At 39.2% G+C, this 21,181-nt stretch overlaps 1 protein-coding gene across 1 annotated transcript in view; it reads left to right on the top strand.

Annotated features, from left to right (window-relative positions):
• Window positions 1–297: 297 nt before the first annotated feature.
• LOC118817613 (lysyl oxidase homolog 4) overlaps window positions 298–21,181 on the top strand; it is a 61,205-nt gene continuing 40,321 nt past the window's right edge. The window contains exons 1-4 of the mRNA XM_036584441.1: window positions 298–461; window positions 4,204–4,465; window positions 5,783–6,369; window positions 7,929–8,143. Of these exons, the coding sequence (XP_036440334.1) occupies window positions 4,210–4,465; window positions 5,783–6,369; window positions 7,929–8,143 (1,058 nt within the window). The 5' untranslated portion in view covers window positions 298–461; window positions 4,204–4,209. The remainder of the gene's footprint in view (window positions 462–4,203; window positions 4,466–5,782; window positions 6,370–7,928; window positions 8,144–21,181) is intronic.

The raw sequence follows: 21,181 nt of genomic DNA, 5'->3' as shown, positions 1-21,181 counted from the left end.
ATTCAATACAGTCACATTGCACTTGTGACTTAATATATATCTGACTATAAATCTCCACTTCTGTGAAGCTGCATTGCTTAAATTTAATAAATGTGGGTTTTGCTCTGTTGCCTCTTCATCTGTGTTGCCATAGCAACAGTGTTACAACAGACATACTATAGCATGCATTGAAGGATAAAGCCTAGAAAAGTTAGAAGGGGTGGAGAAAAAAAACAGTTAGGGAGGGCAAAAGAAGGGAAGAAGGGAGGGAGGGAGAGAGAAACAGAAAAAGAAAAGAGAGAGAGACTGAAGGAAGAAATTGGGGAGTGAGAAAGAGATAGAAGGTGGGACTTAGGAAGGAGAGAGAGAGAGAGAGAGACAGAGAGAGAGAGAGAGAGAGTGAAGAAGCAGGACCAAAAGCCTGAAGCTTCCTCTCCTTTTCTCAGTCTGGGCAGAACACCTCACAGGAGGCACTAAGGCAGGTGAGTGGAACTCTACTCTTCTCTCTCCTCACTCTATCTCTCACTCTCTTTCTCTCTCCCATCTTCTCTTCTTATTTTTTTCCTCTCATCCTGGGTTTTTTTTGTCACCGGTCAGTCCTGTCACCCCCTGTCTGTGTCCTTACGTGACACCGGCTGAGGGTGTTATGCTGCATGGTGCTGATGGAGGCCCAGAGTGCCGCTGGTTGGATCTACAGTGACTTTCTGCGTGCCTGGGGGGTCAATGTGGGGGGGGGTCTCCATGGCTGCCATGTTGTTTATATTATTCCCCATGTCTCCTGCAGTGTAGACCGTTGGGCTGGTGGCTGGTTGGGTTTTGGTGAAGGGGTGCCACTTTTAGCACTGTTTTTTCCATTTCCCCTGCTGTCTCTGTGACTCTTAGGTTGTTTTGAACGGCTGTTCCATCTTTGCACTGTAATTCTCACTCTGAGGAGGTTTCTGGAAGGCCACTGAAATATTTGGATTGCTAATTATAAGTCAGTCGCTGAAAAATGCATCCTGAGTGTTTTATGGTTTTGTGGGTGTGTTTCACTGTTTGCCACCTTACGCTGTAGAGCCCAGCTGGCAGGGCGCCATCCACACAGCCTTCAGCTTCTGCTGTTAAAAGCATTCCAGCTTCTCAGTCAGCGCTGAGCAGCGTCCTGACAGAAAATGCAGGAAACACATCTACACTGTAAAAATAGTTGAAAGTCAGGTCACCTTGAAATTTTAAGTCAATCTTAATTTTCTCAGCTTAGTTTAGTCCAAAAGTCTCCTAACTTACATGTTCAGTACTTTATCTGAGTCAGGTCTGATTTCCTCCTCATAAGCTGAAATCGCTTACATTTTTGGTGAGTTTTTAAGAGATAAGATAAGATAAGATTTTGCAAAAGTTTTAACACCCTGGTTAAAGTACATGTTTAGTTGATTTTCTAAGTGTAAATAAGTACCTAAGTACTAAGTAACATACACTCTTAAAAAAAAGATGTTTTTCAAGGATTCTTTAGTAAAGGCAGTTGTTCTAGAAACATGAACACAAAAAATATCACGCTTAAATGGTTCTTCAGATTGATGGAATATGTGTTGTTTATGGTTCTGTATATATGAAAATGGTTCTCTATAGCACCACAAAGTGTTCTTCTATTTTTAAAAGCTTGACACTGTTACAACAGAACAGGGATCAGCAACCCAAATGTTAAGAAGAGCTATTTTGTCAAGGTTCAGCAAACAAACAACATTTCATGTCCATTTTATTGAAGTAACGTTTCATCATCTTGGCTGTAAATATGTCTCAGTACGTGCTGATGTACTAGCATAGGCTAGAAATATAAATAAAAATGCAGACTTACTTTGTTCTGCTTTAAGCTTTAGCTCAGCTATAGGAACAATCACTGAGAGGAACCAAGACTCAAAATGAGAAGCTCCATAAGAGCATGAGGAAGAACCACTGAGAGGAACCAAGACTCAAAATGAGAAGTTCCATAAGAGCATGAAGAAGAACCACTGAGAGGAACCAAGACTCAAAATGAGGAACTAGCTAAGAGCATGAGGAACAACTACTGAGAGGAACCAAGACTCAAAATGAGGAACTACCTAAGAGCATGAGGAACAACTACTGAGAGGAACCAAGACTCAAAATGAGAAACTCCCTAATAGCATGAGGAACAACCACTGAGAGGAACCAAGACTCAAAATGAGAAGTTCCATAAGAGCATGAAGAAGAACCACTGAGAGGAACCGAGACTCAAAATGAGAAACTCCCTAAGAGCATGAAGAAGAACCACTGAGAGGAACCAAGACTCAAAATGAGAAACTCCATAAGAGCATGAGGAACAATCACTGAGAGGAACCAAGACTCAAAATGAGAAACTCTCTAAGACAAGTTTGTAGGGAAGATTAACCAAAGGCCCTGGAAACAAACAGAGGAAAGAAGATCAGGGAGATAGAGCAGTGATGTTATACTCTGTACGAATGCAGATTGTGTTGGATATACACAAGATGTTAGATAAGAGAGCATGAACTTTAATTTTAGCTGCAGGAGTGACTTGAGATACAGTGTGCTGAAGTTTAGAATTACATTTAAAAAGTTATTTAATTGGAATTAAACATTTATTAGCACAGAAATAACAAATAACATTGATACAGTGCGTGGTGATTGAATGGGAGTCAGTGTGTTTGTGTAACCTTTTCCAAACTTCTCTAAACTGGAAGCCCACTGTTATTTGTAGTTATCATCCAGTACCACTATGGCTTAGTCAGAATTTCATTAGATTTAATCAAATATGTAGGTATGTCTTATATCACTGGAAGGGTGTTCTTAGGGATGATGCGAAGCCGTGATAAAATCGCAGTAACGCTCAGCCTCTAATGGCTTATTGCTTTTATAAAACGCCGGCCAATGATAAAATACATGCTTTTTCAGATAATAATTGAAGTTTTTATTAATAATAATCAACATAAACAAGTATTCTGCCAAGAAAATGTAGTTCCTTTAGCATATGATGTTGTTGCCAAGCAACCATGGACCACCGAATGAGGAGAATGTTCAGTCGCCCATCGCTGTATACTGTGCTCATTTTATGAACTTTTTAACTATTTGTCATAGAACAATGAACATTTGATAACACAGCACTGTTTAATGCAAAATCTTTCACTTTATAAGTACTTCTTGGTCACCAAATTACCACCGTGAGTCTTATTTAGCACCAATCCAACGGCGCCCTTTTCTCATGCTGGGGCTGAATCTCAAACAGCTCCCTATTTCCTACATAGTGCACTACATAGGAATTGAAATACTGGATCCTGCAGCTCAACAGTGAATAATATAACTAAAAAATAGCAGTTTGGGACTCAGACACATCCACACTCAATAAAGTATGCACTATTTGGCTGTAGAGGCTAGAATTTCTAAACTTTCATAGCTAGAACACTATTTAAGGAGTACAGAGCTGTTTGGGATTCAGCCTGAGTTTGATGCGACTTCTGACTGAAACACGAACATTTGACGCGTGTAAGACATTCAAGTGACATTCTTTAGTGTTTTATATTGCCGTTTATAAGTACATTAATTCAAGCCTGTGATATCAATGATGGAGTTGTTAAGGCTGTTAGCTATTTTGGAGCCTGTTAGCTAGCTGACCAGCCTAGTTATAGTTAAGAAAATAAGATGTCAGCCACTCAGTTTAAACAAAAACCTGTTCTTACTTCATCAGTACACTCGGTGGTTCTTCATCAGGAGTGGGCAGGGCTAAACTGCTGTAGGCTGAGTATGCGAATATATGTAAATGAGTTGTTTTTTGTGGCATCACAAAAATAAGGAAGTTGTTTTTTTCAGCTAAATTTCAATATATGGACTGCGCAGACTGGAGAATGAACTGTGCATTTTGAAGTTTTAACAGTATTTAGATAGTATATCAAACTTTTAATTTCAAATAAACAAGGACAATTTGTATTTCCATGATATGAGCCCTTTAACAAGCCCTGGAGGGAACCAAGGAGAAGTTGTGAATCAAACATCTCACAAGATCTCAAGAAATCTCTTGTTACTTTTTTACTGATTTAATGTTTGTTTGCATTTATTATAACTTTATATTTATATTAATATAATGTTTATTCTAATACTACAGGCAAAAACACATTTACTGCCCAAATAAAAGATTTTGAACAGTTTGCTTAGACTTTGCTGACATTCTGAATTTACAGTTTTGTCATGTCCATTCATGTCTCCACATGTTCTGTGTTTTAGACAGAGATGATGCTGACCTTTCCACTCGCATTCTGCGTTCTGCTCCTGCCCGTCGTCGCCGGGGTGCCACCGGGGTTCAAGGTGCGCCTGGTAGGCGGGAGGCACCTGTATGAGGGCCGTCTGGAAGTGTTCTATAACGGCGCGTGGGGCACGGTATGTGATGATGAGGTCAACATCAATCTGGCCAACGTGGTGTGCCGTGAGCTCGGGTACGCACAAGGCCTCACCTGGGCACACAGTGCCAAATTCGGAGAGGGTCGAGGTAAAGATGTTTTGGATGTTCTGATCCCTCATTCCTCTCTACAAATAGCACGTGCATGTTTGTGTGTTTAGGTTTCTGTGGGGGTGAAATGTCCTCAGCTTGAAGGAAAACATGGACTTCTTTATGTTTTGGGGACTTTTGGCTTCTCAAGAAAAATATTTTTAAGCAAAAAAGGCCAAAGATTAGCTCCTGTAGGTAAGAATGAGGTTAAGGAGGAATTCCACTGACTTTTTAAAATATTTTGAAATGAAAAAAAAAGATGTGAAAAAGTCATTCAGAGTGGTTTGATGTGAATCTTACAGAGTCAGAATTGTTCACAGTGGTGGTGATAGGAACCAGATGTCCACCTCTAAAAGCTCCCTCACAGAAAGTTACTACATGAAATGATTGTTTTGAGATAAGACTTTGATCCAAACTGTATTTTTAAAAATCCATTAATGGCAGATGGGTTACATGCAGGCTTTTGTAAAGTAAAACATATTTTATATTATTATATTTGTGTTGTAGTCATGGTGACCCCTGGTTCACCACCACTGTAAAGAAATCTGAGTCAGGATGTTTCTTACAATGCAACATCTAACATTAATGCACTCTGAATGAAAAAAAAGTCTTAACAAGCCAGAAAATTTGAAAATTAACAATATATCTTAATTTTAATAGCATATCTTAATCTTAATTATATTTTAATTAGATTAATTGCCTTTTATAAACTGTCTATAAATATCTTATATATATATATATATATATATAGCTAATTTTACAGATTTTAAAAATGAATTAAGAAACTTTCTGAGAGAACTGAACATTTTTAAGCTCTCCACTGTGAAAGAAGGAAAGGACACCTTTACATATTCTAAGCATTTATTTCCACAAATATTTGGCTTTATAAAACAACAACATTAAAAAAAAATCACATTCTTAAAATAAGTCCAGTTGTCTTCTAATGTCATCTTTTAGTCATGCTAATCTAGTTAAGTGTGTTCTTTACTAAAATAAAAAAGCAAGATCTGTTGTTCATTTGCAAGATTTTATTTGTTTCTTTTTTTCTTTTTTAATGCTGTTTTTCTCGTTCAGCATGTTTACATCTCAACTATTAAAATATTGCGTAATTTTAGAAATGTTGGTGGAATTCCCCTTTAAGGTTAGGGTAGGTGCACTGTCTAAGAGATAACATATTTGTCTTCAGTCAGACTTCACAAAACCTTTTTTAGTCATACTTAAGTGACCTACTTACTTAAGTCTCACTTTCTCTATTAAGTATTATATATTATGTCTTTAAGATGCCTCTGTTATGGTCTCACTGTCCCCATGCTGTAGGTCCAATTTGGCTGGACAATGTCATGTGTACGGGCACTGAAAGCTCATTATCTGACTGTCGCTCTAATGGCTGGGGAGTAAGTGACTGCACTCACGGTGAGGACCTGGGGGTGGTGTGTAGCCCAAACAGTCTACAACAGGGCCACGCTCCCCGATACAGCGACCCAGCCCAATCTGCGGTCACTCCGGCCCGACCGCCACCCGACATCTCGAACAGCCCTGACAGCTCCCTCTCCAGGAGAGGGCATGAAATAGCCCTGAACCGCAACACCCATCGTGCCTCTTCAGCCTCCTCCCCACAACTAACCGGACATCAGATCCAGCTACGCAGAAACTCAGGCTCTCGCAGACAGGAGAGCGCCATGCCAAGAGGACACCTGCTGCCCGATCATCTGCGCAACAGGGTGAGCTACAGGCAGAACCAGGATGTGCATCCCAGACCAGCTACCCAGTCGGTCCGGCAAACCTCACAGCCGTCCGTCTACGGGAGGTCATCCCCAGCTCCTATAAACAGTCCAGAGCCATCCTACCCTGACCTGGAGAACGACAACAGAATGAACACGGACTTCTCCAACACTGTAGAGCAGGTGAGAAGATCAGAGCACTGAACATCATATGATGGATACATGCTGACAGTACATACTGTAGGGCGGGGACAGGATGCGGTGATATGGTCATATGCAAAAGTTTGGGTACCCATTGTCAGATGATAAGTTTTTTTTATTTTCTGAGTTTAAATAAGTTAACACATTCTCTACAGCCCATGTGTGAACTACAAGACACAATCCTATCCAGCACGCAAAATATTTTAATTCTATATTACATTTTTATAGAATTTTCTATTATTTTTATAATATATTTACTACACTTATATATATTTACTACAGTTCCCAGCATGCATTGCAACATAATGTGCACTCCAATTCTCCTAGTCCAACAACAGTCCATGGGACAGCGGTTACACCTCAGTTCTACACAATTCTATGCAATTCCACACCAGTCATATCACCAAACACTCTAGCTGCATTTCAGCTGCAGTTCAACCAGTATATTCTATTATATACATTACATACATACATTATATACAACGTACACGTAACGTCAGCTCAGCAGCTCAGAAATTAAGCCCAAGAATGAATGAACTAGCAACAAAGACAGAATGCCAGGTGTCTAGTTCAAGCAAACAGGTGGGTTTAAAAGACTTTAAAAAATCCACCTAAGGGCATTTAAAGTTTGAATGTTTTCTATATTCCTGTATTCCTGTTGTATTTCAAGGTCTACTACAAGTGCTTATATTTTACTATTGACATTGTTGTATATTTTGAATAAACAATGGCCAGCTCGGGTTATAGTAATAAAAACACAGATGTTCTCTGACCCATGAATTTGCTGAGATTTTTATACGGCCCTTTTAGTGGTTGCGTTTGACACCCCTGGGTGACCCCAGAGTCACCTCAACTTACTATTTCTACACAATTCAATTGTCTGAATGATAAAAACCTTTAAAGCCATAGTGTTGTCAAAGTACAGAAGCTTAGATGAATCACAGATCACTAGAGCCCAGAGGCCCAGTTCTCCTTATTGGCAGCGTAAGCTCAGTTCATTGACTGCTGTGTAATTGAGCTCAAGTTCTCCCTGATTGTCAATAATGACTCTCAGTGGTATTTAACCACGTCCTCCAAGTGTGCTGGATTACAAAGTCCTGCACCCATCACCCCCCCACACCCCACCCCCACCACCCCCCCCCCGGCCAAAATACCGCACTGCCACTGTAACCCAACGCTGTCACTGAGCTACTACCAAACCACCGTTTACTGCTCCCCTGACATTTCAGCTATTTTTCCTGCTTTGTTTTTACATTCAATTTATTACTTGACAGTTCATTCTTAGGAAAGCATTAAATTACTTTTAATTACTGTGTTTACCAGCAATCTATTCACCACCTATCATGACTTAACATGCAGAGAGGACCATTTCGCAACTTTTGCAAGGTTTTTTTTCATTGTTCCAAATTCCTCAGAGCCCAAACGTTCAGTGTAATTGCTCTCTCGTTCTCTTTGTAGGTTTCTTTAATTATTTAATGAAGTGTTGGATTATGCAAACTCACTTTCAAAGACATGCAAACGTTCTATTCGTCTCCTTGCAGCCTGCAGGGAAGGTGAGTCTGGAGGAGGTTCGTCTCCGCCCCGTCTTGTCCAGCACCCGAAGCTCCGTCATGATAACAGAAGGGGTGGTTGAAGTGAAGCATGCTGGGAGATGGAGGCACGTGTGTAACCTGGGCTGGGACCTCAGCAGCAGCAGGGTGGTGTGTGGGATGCTGGGATACCCAGCAGCTGAACAACACAAGGAGCACTTGTACAAGTGAGTCTATCGCTGTGCAGAAGCACATTCCTCAACGACGGCGGTTTCAGTTCAGGTTTCTTCAGTCTTGGTTGCTACACTAAACACAGGCTTTTCAGACAGTCACCATTTACAAGCTGTTTAAGGGATTTGGTGGGAACAAGTTTCTGCTGAAATGAGGGGTCTTAATAGGGAGTTTCCCCCCTTGGCTGCAGTAACAGCCTCTCATCTTCTGGGAAGGCTTTACACTAGATGTTGGAACATTGCTGTGAGGATTTGATTGAGCATTAGTGAGGTCAGGTGCTGATGTTGGATAGTCAGTTCTGGATCACTTCAACTCAACCCAAAGGTATTGGATGGAGCTCCATCACTCCAGAGAACACTGCTCCACAGCCCAATGCTGTGGGGTTTATACCCCTCTAGCCCACGCTGGGCATTGAGCGTAGTGACCTTAGGCTCATGTTTTGCTGCTCCAGAGTGTCTTACTCTATTGGTCAGTGCTTTTCTATGGAGATTATACAAGCTCTGTGTGGGCAACTGAACACCCATGTCAGCAATAGGTGCAGCTTTAAGCAGCTGAATTCACTCATTCCCTGTGTACTTTGGGACATACAGTACTGTACATACGTCAGAGATCACTCTTCATTTCAAACAACTAAATATAATATATATTTTTCAGTATTTGTTGTGTCCACTCTGCCTTTATTCCAGCTTCCATTCTTTTCAGAAGCCTCACTTTCAGTTTCTCAAGGAATCTGCAGACACACCTCCAAAGTTCAGTCTTAGAAGCTGGTTGATCATTTTCTGAAGTAATCAAACACATTCAGCGATGTTGAGCTCTGGACTCTGTGGTGGTCAGTCCACTGTTGAGCTTCTTTGTTTGATGTGTCCGTCTCCTTTTCTCAGTGAGGTTCTTCTTGACAGCTACACATCCTTTCAGACCCACAGCGCTGAGTCGTCTTCTCACAGTGGAAGGATGGACAGAAACACCTGTGGATGTTTTCAGCTCTGAAGCAAGAGTGCACTGCAAAAATGATATCTAAGCAAGTGAAGTGATCTTAAATAACTAGTCAGTATTTCTAATGTTTCTCATTATGAGATTCTTCAAAATATTTTAAGATTATTTCACCTAATTCTATGCATTTTTACTTCTTTTAAGTCATTTTATATGGTGAAAGTATCATATTCCATCAGCATATATGACCTTTTCACTAGATGAAATGACCTAAAATTAGTAAAAATATATAGTAATAGGTTAAAAAGTCTTATAAAATTCTTATTCTAATCTCATAATGCTATCGGTAAGATTTAAGAGATATTCACTTTTAGATACAATCAGTGTTTTACAGTGTGGAATTCTTGCATCTCATTATTTTTTAAATGATCTGCCAATTTAAGATTTTTATTACATAAAATGGTTTGACACAAGTAAATGTGTCTAGAAATGAGTTATGAGATATGAGAATAATCTTTTAATGAGAAATCCTAGACGTATAGACGAGATCTAAGATAATTTTATTTGCAAGATATCATTCTTTATAGTGTTACAGCAACGCTTGTGACTTTAGATTAGCTATTAAACTCTCAACTTTAAGTTAGCTATTCAGAGTGCTATAGCATGTCTTTATATGACCTTCTGCCCAGTGACAGCTGGGATAGGCTCCAGCACCCCACCACTTTATTTAATAATAAATAAAGTCAGTCTTGTTTAACAAAAGGCACACGCACTTCACAGTGCTGTGTCAACACCAGACCAGAAGTAGATTAAACAGTCAAAGTCTTTGATGGAAAAAAGCACTTTGACTTGCACTGCTATATTATAAACACAGTCTTGGTTACCTGCTCTTTACAACACAAACCTGAGACAGAGATTTCAGAGGAAATGCTGTTGAAGATCATTAGACTGGAAAGACTTACAGGAGGATTGTTAAAGACATAGAGCTCAGGCTGACAGATAACAGGCAGAGTACAAATAACACAGTTCAAAATCTAAAAATCTAAATGAGCTCCGTGATAAATATTGACCAAAATCCAAAATGATGATGCTTCTTCCTCCTTTTCTCTACAGGATCAACACTGTAGGAATCCCAAAACACGTCTGTTATCGTGAGGGGTTCAGCTGTTTATTGTGTTTCATCTCCACAGAGACCGTGTGTGTTTTATGACAAGACACGACAGTTCGATGTATTTCAGTCCGTCTCTGCTGGTGCTGCTCTAAAACAGACTGTCATTAATGCTGGATTTAGTGCACAGGAATAGCAACGCGTGTCTGTACGAGACAAGCTTCACTGAACCGCACGCCTGTGTCCTCTAATCTCATATAATTATGTGATCCTACTGGAAATGCACTAGTCTCTCTCTCTCTCTCTCTCTCTCTCCTCTCTCTCTCTCTCTCTCTCTATCTATCTTTCTTTCTTTCTTTCTTTCTTTCAAATCAAATCAAATCAAATCAAATCAAATCAAATCTCTTTCTTTCCCCTTTCTCTCTCTCTCTCTCTCTCTCTCTCTCTCTCTCCCTCTCTCTGTCTCTCTCTCTATCTATCTATCTATTTCTTTCTTTCTTTCTTTCTTTCTTTCTTTCTTTCTCTTTCCCCCTTTCTCTCTCTCTCTCTCTCTCTCTCTCTCTCTCTCTCTCTCTCTATCTATCTACCTATTTATCTATCTATCTATTTCCAACTCCCTTTCTCTCTTTCCCTCACTTTTTCCCCTCTCTCTCCACTACTTTCATGTTTGTTCCTTTCTCGCTGTCTCTCTTTTTCTTGTTCACTTTTTTCTCTTTCTCTCTCTGCTTGTTTCGTTCTCTCAGTCTTACTCCTCTCTCTCATGTTCTCTCTTTATATCTCTCTCTATTTCTCTCTTTTTGTCTCTCTCTCTGACTCTCTCTTTCTTTTACTCTCTCTCTCTCTCTCTCTCTCTCTCTCTCTCTCTCTCTCTCTCTCTCTCTCTCTCTCTCTATCTAACTCCCTCTTTCTGTCTTTTCCTTTGGTCTCTCTCTCTGTCTCTCCCCTCTCTTCCCCTTTCTCTCATTCTCCCTATCGCTCTTTTCTTTTGTCCCTCTCTTTCTCTCCTTTTTCTCTGTCATTCCCTATTTTCTTCTCCCTTATTTCACTCTCTCTCTCTCTCTCTCTCTCTCTCTCTCTCTCTCTCTCTCTCTCTCTGTAGTGAAACGACTAAACGCAGCTGTTCAACCAAACTAGTCAGTTCTATGTCAGTCATTCTTCCTGTTTTTCCAGGGAGATCCTGGTTTCCTTTGAGGGTAAACCTTTGTGCAACCCTGTACACCTCCCACTGCTCCTCAGCCCAGAAAAAGCCTATTTGAGAGCATCCAGACCATCTGTCTGACCCCCAGCCAAAAATAGTCAGAGCAGTCGTGGAAAAGCAGCTTCTCTCTGGGTTTATAACTGACCACAGATCCTTTTTATGGCGTTTATACAGTGAGCTCCATACCGCTGCTGCTGCATTCGCTACTGATGCGTCCAGCCCCTTAAATTAGACGCACTCCGCGCTGAAAAGTCACCATCGGCCAGTACACTTTTCCATTTTGTGAAGTGTTGTTTTGTCCTTCCTTCCTGACTTTGAAATCAGAGCTCTAGTACAAACACCAAGTTGAGCTGAACTGGACTGTGTGTGATTTTCACTGACCAGCATCTGCTTCAAATCAACAAAGAAAACATGACCATTTATAATAAAAAATCTTTTAAAACGCTGTTTCTTTAAACTTTTGATGATCAGTGTTACTCAAATCTGTGCAAGTGAAATCATCCTAAATCTGCACACTTAAAAAAGAGGGTTCTTCAAGGGTTCTTTAGTGAGGGCAGTGCTTCTATATAGAACCATTTCATGCTCAAATGGTTCTTCAGACTGATGGAGAATGTGTTCATCAAAAAGTGTTCCTCTATTGTTACTGTGAGATTGAACCAATAACAGAACCCTTTTTGGTGCTATATAGAACCATTTATAAAAGGTTCTATATAGAACCATACACAACACATTTGTCGTGTATCTGAAGAACCATTTCACCATGCAAAGAAGCATTTAAGCATGAAATGGTTCTGTAAAGAACTCATGGTTCTAAACAGAACCACTGCATTTACTAAAGAACCCTTGAACCATTTAGTTGAACCATGGACACTCAAAGAGCCTTTAGCATGATTAAAAGCTTCTTTGCATTGTGAAAGTGTTCTTTTGATCCATGAACAATGTGCCGTAGATGGTTCTATATAGAACCTTTTTGAAAAGGGTTTTATATAGCACCAAAGGGGGTTCTGGCATTATTACAATGCCAAGTTTTCGCAATGGAAGCACTCTTTTGGGACTGTATAGAACCCTTTTCCAAAAGATTCTATATAGAACCATCTACAGCACATTGTTCATGGATCTAAAGAACACTTTCACAATGCAAAGAAACTTTTAATCATGCAAAAGGTTCTCTGAGTGTTTGTGGTTCTATATAGAACCATTGTCTTTAATAAAGAATGATCTTTTTTTTAAGTGTGTATTAAAAGTAAAAAGGTATAGAAATACAGAGCTTTGTAAAAGCCAGAGACCAACTTTCATTTAACTCTATGGGTCTGAAAGGATGTGTAGCTGTCAAGAAGCCTCACTGAGAAAAGGAGACAGACACATCAAACAAAGAACGATGGACTGACCACCCCAGAGTCCAGAGCTCAACATCACTGAATGTGTTTGATTACTTCAGAAAATGATCAACCAGCTTCTAAGACTGAACTTTGGAGGTGTGGAAAAATATCCCTGCAGATTTATATTTTATATTTTTCGTTCTTCAAGGTACAAACAATGTAAAAACAGTGGTTTAAGGTCTGATTGTAAACCTTAAATAAGTTTTTCCAGGTGAAAAGTTTGTATTTGTACCTTTTCATAACCGAATGTTTTAAAACAGAACAGTAAAATAAAAGCCTGGAGACGAGACGGGGTGTGTGGAGTCAGTACAGCTTAGAACATATCATTTCAGTGGATTATGGTTCAGTTATGCTCCCTGACTAAAGGTACTGAGATGTACCCTTGAGGGTCCCACCCCAGTGACAGGAGGGGTACTGCCCCACCACAAATCATTCATATTATACACTGACCAGCTTATTTATTCTCAAAGCCACTTTAAAACAACAGCTGGATTCCAAACTAGTGTGCCTCACTTCACGTCTCACGAAAACCACATAAATTCTCTCTCAACATTGAAAGGATGTGTAGCTTACTGAGAAAAGGAGACGGACACATCAAACAAAGAACAACGGACTGACCACCCCACAGTCCAGAGCTCAACATCACTGAATGTGGATCGTAAGAAACAGAAAGTGCAAAACTAGCTTCTAAGACTGAACATCAGAGTTCCTTGAAAGCGAGTCTCCTAAAAAAAGAACAGAGGCTGTAATAAAGGCAAAGAGTGGACACACTAATGAGATTCTATTAAGCTGTTGAGGCTTCTGTGTTATTTCTGTTAAACACATGTTTTTTTTCCTCATCCTGGAAAATGAATAACTTGTACTTAATGACTGTTTTGTCTGGAAATTGAATAAAGTGAGAGAATTTTATAATGACCTAAAACAAGTAAATAATATCTCAAAATAAGCTAGATAATCTAATAATAAGTGCACAACTATCTTAAAATGGGTAATATTCAGTGGTGGACAGTAACAAAGTAAATGTAATTCGTTACTGTACTTAAGTAGTTTTTGTGTATCTGTACTGTACTGAAGCTTTTTCCATTTTGGGCGACTTTTTACTTTCACTCCGCAACATTTCAAAGTCAAATATCTCACTTTTTAATCCACTACATTATGAGAAATCTGTCGCTCCTTTTGATTTATATGAGTATAAAAACGTAACATGTCAAAAAGAAAGAAGTGTGAAGCAAGAACACCAATCAGGGCACAGCGGTCACTTTGTTTTGAGCTTGTTTTGACCTGTTGGTCATACCGACCCAGTACAAGCACACGGTTCAACATCAGTGCAGCAGCGTAAAATTTTGGGAGAGTCTATTCAACATAAATGATGAACTAAATAGACCACAATATAGAAATATGTACACATATGCAGTTGTGACTGGCCTGTTTCTTTTTTTCTGAATTTATACAAACACTTTTGCAAAACTCTCACTTTTTTAAAGCAAGTTTTTTATTACACTTAAACTTGTAACTAAGTTGCAAAAAAATCTTAAACTGAAACTTTGCTTGTTCGCAAAAGGTTATTTCAGCCACTCAGTTCTACCTAATGGAAACTGTTTGCCTTCAGTGTTTTGTGATTATGATAATTTTAATAGACATCAGCGTCACTAATTAATGATTCTATTAAAAGACTGGTTTACCAAGAGTGACACTGGAGTATTTTCACCTAAAATGAGTTAATGAAGCAGAGTCTTGTTACAAAAACAATAATAGGATATTAGAGTCATAATTCATCTTTTAGTACTTTTACTTTTGATACTTAAGTACATTTGAAGGCAAATACTTTTGTACTTTTACTCAAGTGGAGGTCTAAAGGGAGGAACTTCTACTTTTACTGGAGTGATATTTTACCTTGGGTCTCCTCTACTTTAACTCAGGTACATGGTTTGTGTACTTCGTCCACCACTGGAAATATTAGATATATTGACTAGATTTAAGATCATTTCATTGACAAGGTATCATTTTTTGCAGTGTAACTTTTCCTTTACTTTCAGTCTTTCACAGCTGTGTCTCATATTCTGACCTCTATCAGGTAGTTCCTATGATAAGGTTCGCTACGTGGTTCACTCTTCTGTCAGCGTGCGGCTTCCTCTCCAGCTCTGAAGTCACGACAGCGTGGCATCTGCTGCTTGTGACCCGGTTTCCTTCACCGGCTGTTGGGAGTGCCTGCCTGGCTGCCCGCAAAATGATGCCGTGACCACTTCTCTGGTTTTTAGGGGAAACGTGGTGTCAAGGCTTTGTCTGCTGATTGTGTATGTGTTGATTTAAAGGCTGGGGTTGTTTCCATCACGCTGTCCACTTCAAGCGGCCGGCAGATGAAATGTGAGCTTATGTTATATGTTATGTTATGAGGAGGAGAATGTGCTCATGCTGATTGTGTGTTTTTTTTCTCTCTCTCGTTCTTGTGGACCTGATGTGATAAGGGCTGCAGAAATGGTGCCCTAGGCTAAAACCGCATGGAGATAGATGAGGGCACACCATTGTGGTTGCTTCCTTTCATGTAAACAGCATGATGAAGAAAGTATATTGTGTCAGGCTAAAGTCAACAGTTTGTTTTCTTTAAAGGGCAAGACCAGACCAGCCGGTAATTAGGAGCGGAGTTTGGGCTGGAGCTGATCTGTTATCTTATGCTGGTGACTGGCCGTAAGGTCAAAAGCAAATTCACACCCACACCCACTCGCAAAGGAGCAGCCCACACCGCGTCTTCAACTCATTACATTCTGTTTAGTCCAGCTGTGGACCGTGGCTATTAGAGCGAGGCCTTTAATTTGAGCCATAAATGTCTAAACTTGTTCTAAAAAACAGGAAAAATTACACCTTTGCAATAATGCTAACTTCTGCTAGCATCCCTATGGGATTCTAGTAGTTTGTTAGCACTAAGCTAATTCACATATACATTTATTTGGTGTCTTGTCTAGTTAATAAATCCACTATTTCTCCTGTTGAGAATTTTGTAAGCTTAATTTAGGATTATTGAACTTATTTCAAGACATTTTTTACTTGTTTTAAGTGATCTATTCAGTAAAATTATCTCACTGCTTTGGCAGATAATTTAGAAATGTGCTTGAAACCAGCAAAAGTATCGGCCAGTATAGTGAGACTTTTGCTTAATACAATTACTTAAAACAAGTGAAAAGTGTCTAGAAATAAGCTGGACAATCTTATAATAAGAGCACAACCATCTCAAAATGGGAAATATTAGATAGATATTAGATATTAGATATTATATTAGATATTAGATCCACTAGATTTATGATCATTTCACTCGACAAGATGGCATTTTTTGCAGTGTAGATTAAAAACAGACCTTCAAAGCTTCTAAAATACATTCTGACTTAAAGCTTGTGACAGACATATCACTATATATTTTTCCTTGCAGCACTTTCACAGTGACTTTCAGTAGAGCTGCTTCCATTCCTAAAAAAACATTAAACTGCTGCTCAAATTGACAGTTGGTGTATCTAGAACTTCCAGAAGGCCTGGAGTGACATATTGTTTCTCAGTCAATTGGTCACACCCATTGGATATCAAAACATTACTGGTTGATTCCTCTGTCACTTCATAATTATGCTGATGGTTGATCTAATACTTTGGGCCTTCTATTGAGCACCTGAAGTCCTGACCAATAAGAGAGCTTGCTTAGCTACATCCACCTATATACCATGAAGAAAAACGACTCCTGATTGGCCAACTTTCCGCTGGACTTTTGCAACACTATCATGAAATAACATCACGGCTGTGATTTAGTCGCACACACAAGCTGAATGTTCTATTGCTTTTATAAAATAGTTAAATAAATAAAGTAATAAATTAATAAACTGGGCTGTGAACGCGGCGTTTAATATGTTTTAATGTTCGCAGTTCCTTCCGCCAAATTATAGTTCCTTAACAAGCAGCTTGTTGCTACGTCAGAGTAACGAACTCCGCTCACTCGCTGCACAGCTGGCAGTTCGTTCTCCAGCTCCTTACACTAAATTCCCAAACTGTCATCACCGCTGAGCAGCTTTTCAGTTGCCAGCTGTGACAGAAGAACAGCTAAACAACCTGAAATCAGCCAGAAATGAACCGAATAACATTTGCCAAACATGTAGTCTCATTTTCAGAGTCTGACTAAATCGGACTGAGCCATAAAACTGCTGCAATATCAAGTTTAGCTCAGTTTTGTCAATTTTTGCTAGATCAGTATTAATGTTGTTTTGTTCCAGCCAGTCTGTAAAGCATCTTACAGCCCATTTTGTTTGGCAAACATTGAGGGGAAAAAGTTTTAAGAGAAGCTCCATTTCAGTTTGAGTTTTTTGAAAGATGCTTGTGGCTGCTACATGGTGTTGATGATCTAAGCCCAGCCATAAAACTCATAATTGGTATTTGTGTTTTCAATTGAGTTTGAAGCACCAGCGGCCGATTTTTACAAAATTCTCAGGGTAGATGGTTTTGGAAAGGAGGGCCATTTGGCTTCTTGTGAACTGCATAGTAGCTATACATGTTTGGAAAAGGAAACAAGTCTTTTCAAGCACCTCTTGTCCATATGGGCCAATATCTTAGGGGTTTTAAGAGAATCCCCTAAAGATAAAACTGGAGTTTTATCTTTACTGAAACTCTCAGTTTTATTAACTCCAAACATCTATACCAGTTAATGCTGGTTACCATACTATTTGTTTATTTTTCAAATCCATAGGTCATATTGTATTGCTAGTGTCCCATATGGTGGGCACACACTGTACCAAATACTCATCTTGAGTGATATTAGATTGTAAAGGGGGGTGGCAGTTTTCAAAGGGGCTTTGTTTTGTCATTTTGTTGACCAGGGGGTGGCACGCGCTTGCAACCCTTCTCAAACTGAGCCCTGCTTAAAACTCAGAAATGGTTTTGGATGTTTATGTAATAAATACAGTCATGTGCAAAACTTTTGCCGCCCCTGGTCAAATTCATTTTTTGTTGATTGTGTAAATAAGTGAACACGTCCTCTACAGACAACACACTTCTGCACATTTTAATGCACAATTACTGTTTATTTGCTGAATTAACATATTGAGAAACAAAAGCATAAAATGAAGCCTGTGCAAAAGTTATAGCATATTCTATATTTTATGTTTTACTTTTTTATAATATGTTAAACTTAGCAAGTAAATAGAAACTGTGCACTACCATTGGCAGAACAATTCCATATTTAAGTGTGTTCCCTGTAGAGAATGTGTTCACTAATTTTCGCTTAGAAAATCAACAAAACATATAATTTGACCGGGATATTCAAACTTTTGTGCATGACCCCAAACACAGTGGGTGCTACTTTAATACTATATGATTATATAGTGAGAAAAACTCATGTTGGTTTTTTTTCACACATACTGCTGTGAACCACAGGGAAAAATGGTGTGAGTGGACCTTGAAAGTAACCACTGAGCCGAAGTCAAGCCCCGTAACAAGCCCACCAAACTCCAGATTAAAGAACAAAGCAGTTGTTGTAGATTGAGTTTACATTTGGAAAGACTATGACAGTAAACACAGTCACACTGCTGTCCAGCTTGGAAGTAAAACCAGACGTTTCATTTCCAGCTCATCTCAACACAGACTCAGATTACGAACAGCCAACTCAACTACAGTAAATGCATGTCTTTAAGATTCTACAAAAAATGACATCTTGGCAAGTGAAATGAACTTAAATCTAGTCAATACGTCTAATATTTTAGTCATGTTTTTACTTTTTACTTTAACTTTGCCTACTTTAAGTAATAATGCCTAAAGGAAGTCAAATTGTCTGCCAATGGTATAAGACAGTAGACATCTTGTACAATTGCCATAGAAAAGCATTGACCAATAGAATAGGACACTCTGAAGCAGCAGCATATGAGCCATCATGCTCAGTGCCAAGCGTGGGTTGGGGGGGGTATAAACCCTGCCACAATAGGCAGTGGAGCAGTGACACTGTTCTCTGGAGTGATGGATCTCCATCCAGTACCTTTGGGATGAGTTGGAGTGACCCAGAACTGAACATTCAACATCAGTTCCTGCACTCACTAATGCTCAATCAAATCCTCACAGCAATGTTCCAACATCGAGTGTAGAGTCTTCCCAGAAAAGTAGAGGCTGTCACTGTAGCAAAGGTGGACAAACTTCTTTTTAATACCCTTTATTTCAGAAGAAACTCTGGTGTCTACAGACCTTTGGACATCTTATGTATTATCGCTGTCCAAAGAATATCATGTATCTCCATTTTTGGCTGATTTTTATTTTTCTATATTATTTGAACATGGTAGTTCTCTTTTACATTGTGGGAAATTTCATGATGATTGGACCAACAGAAATGCCCCAAAATCAATTAGAATAAAATCTCTTTACATTAACTTACATTAAAAGTTAAGGCAGTTTTTGCCCTTTTTTTCGTAAAGTTGCCATTTTTGGAGACACTTGTTTTACTTTGAGAATAAAGTCGTAACATTTCGAGAAAAAAGTCTTAATATTTCGAGAAAAAAGTCGTAATATTTCAAGAAAAAAAGTTGTAATATTTTGAGAACAAATTGTACTATTTCGAGAAAAAAATCGTAATATTTTGAGAAAAAAAGTCATAGAATTACAACATTAAAGTGGCATTAATACCAGGAAAGGTCGCAATATTGTGGCCAAAGGTCGCAATATTGTGGCCAAGGCTTTGCAAAGGAAGGCTGCACCTCCTCCTGTTAAAATGAGGGGCCTTGAGGAGTTGGTGGAGTTATACTTTCATATCGATTAAATCGATGAAATTCTCAAAATATTACAACTTCTTTTCTCGAAGTATATGACAAGTTTTCTTTTGTTTTAGGCCTGCTTGTCCACATCCATATGCATGACCACTATCACTTTCTTACAGTTTCAGACAATGTGTGAGGAGAAGCCTCTTTGTGTGTGTTTATTTATTTGTGTGTTTGGTCCGTCCAATCCTTCAGCACTTTAAACAGAGATGATAGTATATGTCTGCAGTTTTGCAGGACCAGCCTATATAATTACAGGACTGTGAACCACAATATTTCTCAAATTTAGTACAATTTAATTGGGTTTTAAAACAAATCTGCTGACTGAATTGTATATTTAAACATTCGCCATCTTCTGTCAGTCTTTGATTCTTTGCTGCCAAGTTCACTCGTACAGTTTAATGCACATGTTTTTTTTTACATAGTCATTGCACAAAACAGTCTACAGCTGCGTGTGCAGTGTGATGCTGCAAGGCTGCAGGTGCAGCTCTTTGCTGGAAAAAACTTGAGTCATGATGTACCACAGTGATGCAGTCAGTCCTGCAGAACCTTTTGGTCAGTAATCTCCCTCAGATTGCTCCTTCTGTTGATGTCAGATCAGAACCATCAGCAGTGTTCTTGGGATAGTTTGACGTGAATGAATGCACAGTGGCCCCCCGTGCAAAAGTAAAAATGTTAAATTAAGTATATTTGAGGTATATTTTGGAATATATTGATGACAGTGCTGTGCAAAAGTCGGGAACCACCCTTCTTCTATTTCATTTCCAGTGAAAACAGTCATTAAGTACAAATTATACATTTTTCAGCATCGGAAAAAGTGCAGCTACTGAACAGCTTTATATAATATCAGATTTTTTTTTTAGTATTTTGTGTATTTTTTTTGTTTTCAGTAAGAAATCTGCAGAAATCTGCAGTCCTAGAAGTTGGCTGTTTTTTTCTGCCATCCAAGCAATTCTAATTACAAATTTAGAATCATCAGCCAGCTCTTACATCACATCTCAGATGCTCAGTTTCACTGTTCTAGTGCAAACGTTCTTCTTTTTTTTCTTTTATGAGCTCAGAGTTTGCATGTTCTCCTCGTGTCTGTGTGGGTTTCCTCCTCTCACAGTCCAAAGACATGCAGCCAGGCCGATTGCAGACACTTAACTGCAACTGGGTGTGCGTGTGTGAATGTGTATGTCTGTGTGTCTGCCCTGCGACGGACTGGTGACCTGTCCAGGGTGTTTCCTGCCTTCCACCCATTATCTGCTGGGATAGGCTCCAGCTCTAGAAGGCTGTTGTAGGAGTGTACTGAAGGCTGTAGTAGGATGTAGGACTAAGCAGCAGGGAGGAGATGGGGTGGTGGTGGTGATTGCGAACCCTTTGTCATGGGAACGGAAGGTGAGGATGTGAAAAGTTAGGGCGTTAGTTTGGAAAAAGGAGGGGTTTCAGTCATACTTCACCCCCAAGCTGCGGTTATAACATTACTACATTTTGTGGAAGGATGGACAGAAACTCCTGTGGATTTTTTTAGATCTGAAGCAGCTTGATTTTCTCCTCTCTCAAAGATCAAGTCAAGTCATAGAACAAGTACATAGAGCGCTTTTTACAACAGGTGTTGTCACAAAGCAGCTTTACTGAAAAATCCCAGTCCAAGCCCCCATAATCATCGC

Source organism: Colossoma macropomum, unplaced genomic scaffold, assembly GCF_904425465.1.
Source record: "Colossoma macropomum unplaced genomic scaffold, Colossoma_macropomum, whole genome shotgun sequence".
Classification (NCBI taxonomy): Eukaryota; Metazoa; Chordata; class Actinopteri; order Characiformes; family Serrasalmidae; genus Colossoma; species Colossoma macropomum.
Note: the sequence above shows the minus strand (reverse complement) of the source record. Positions and strands in the feature narration are given on the sequence as shown.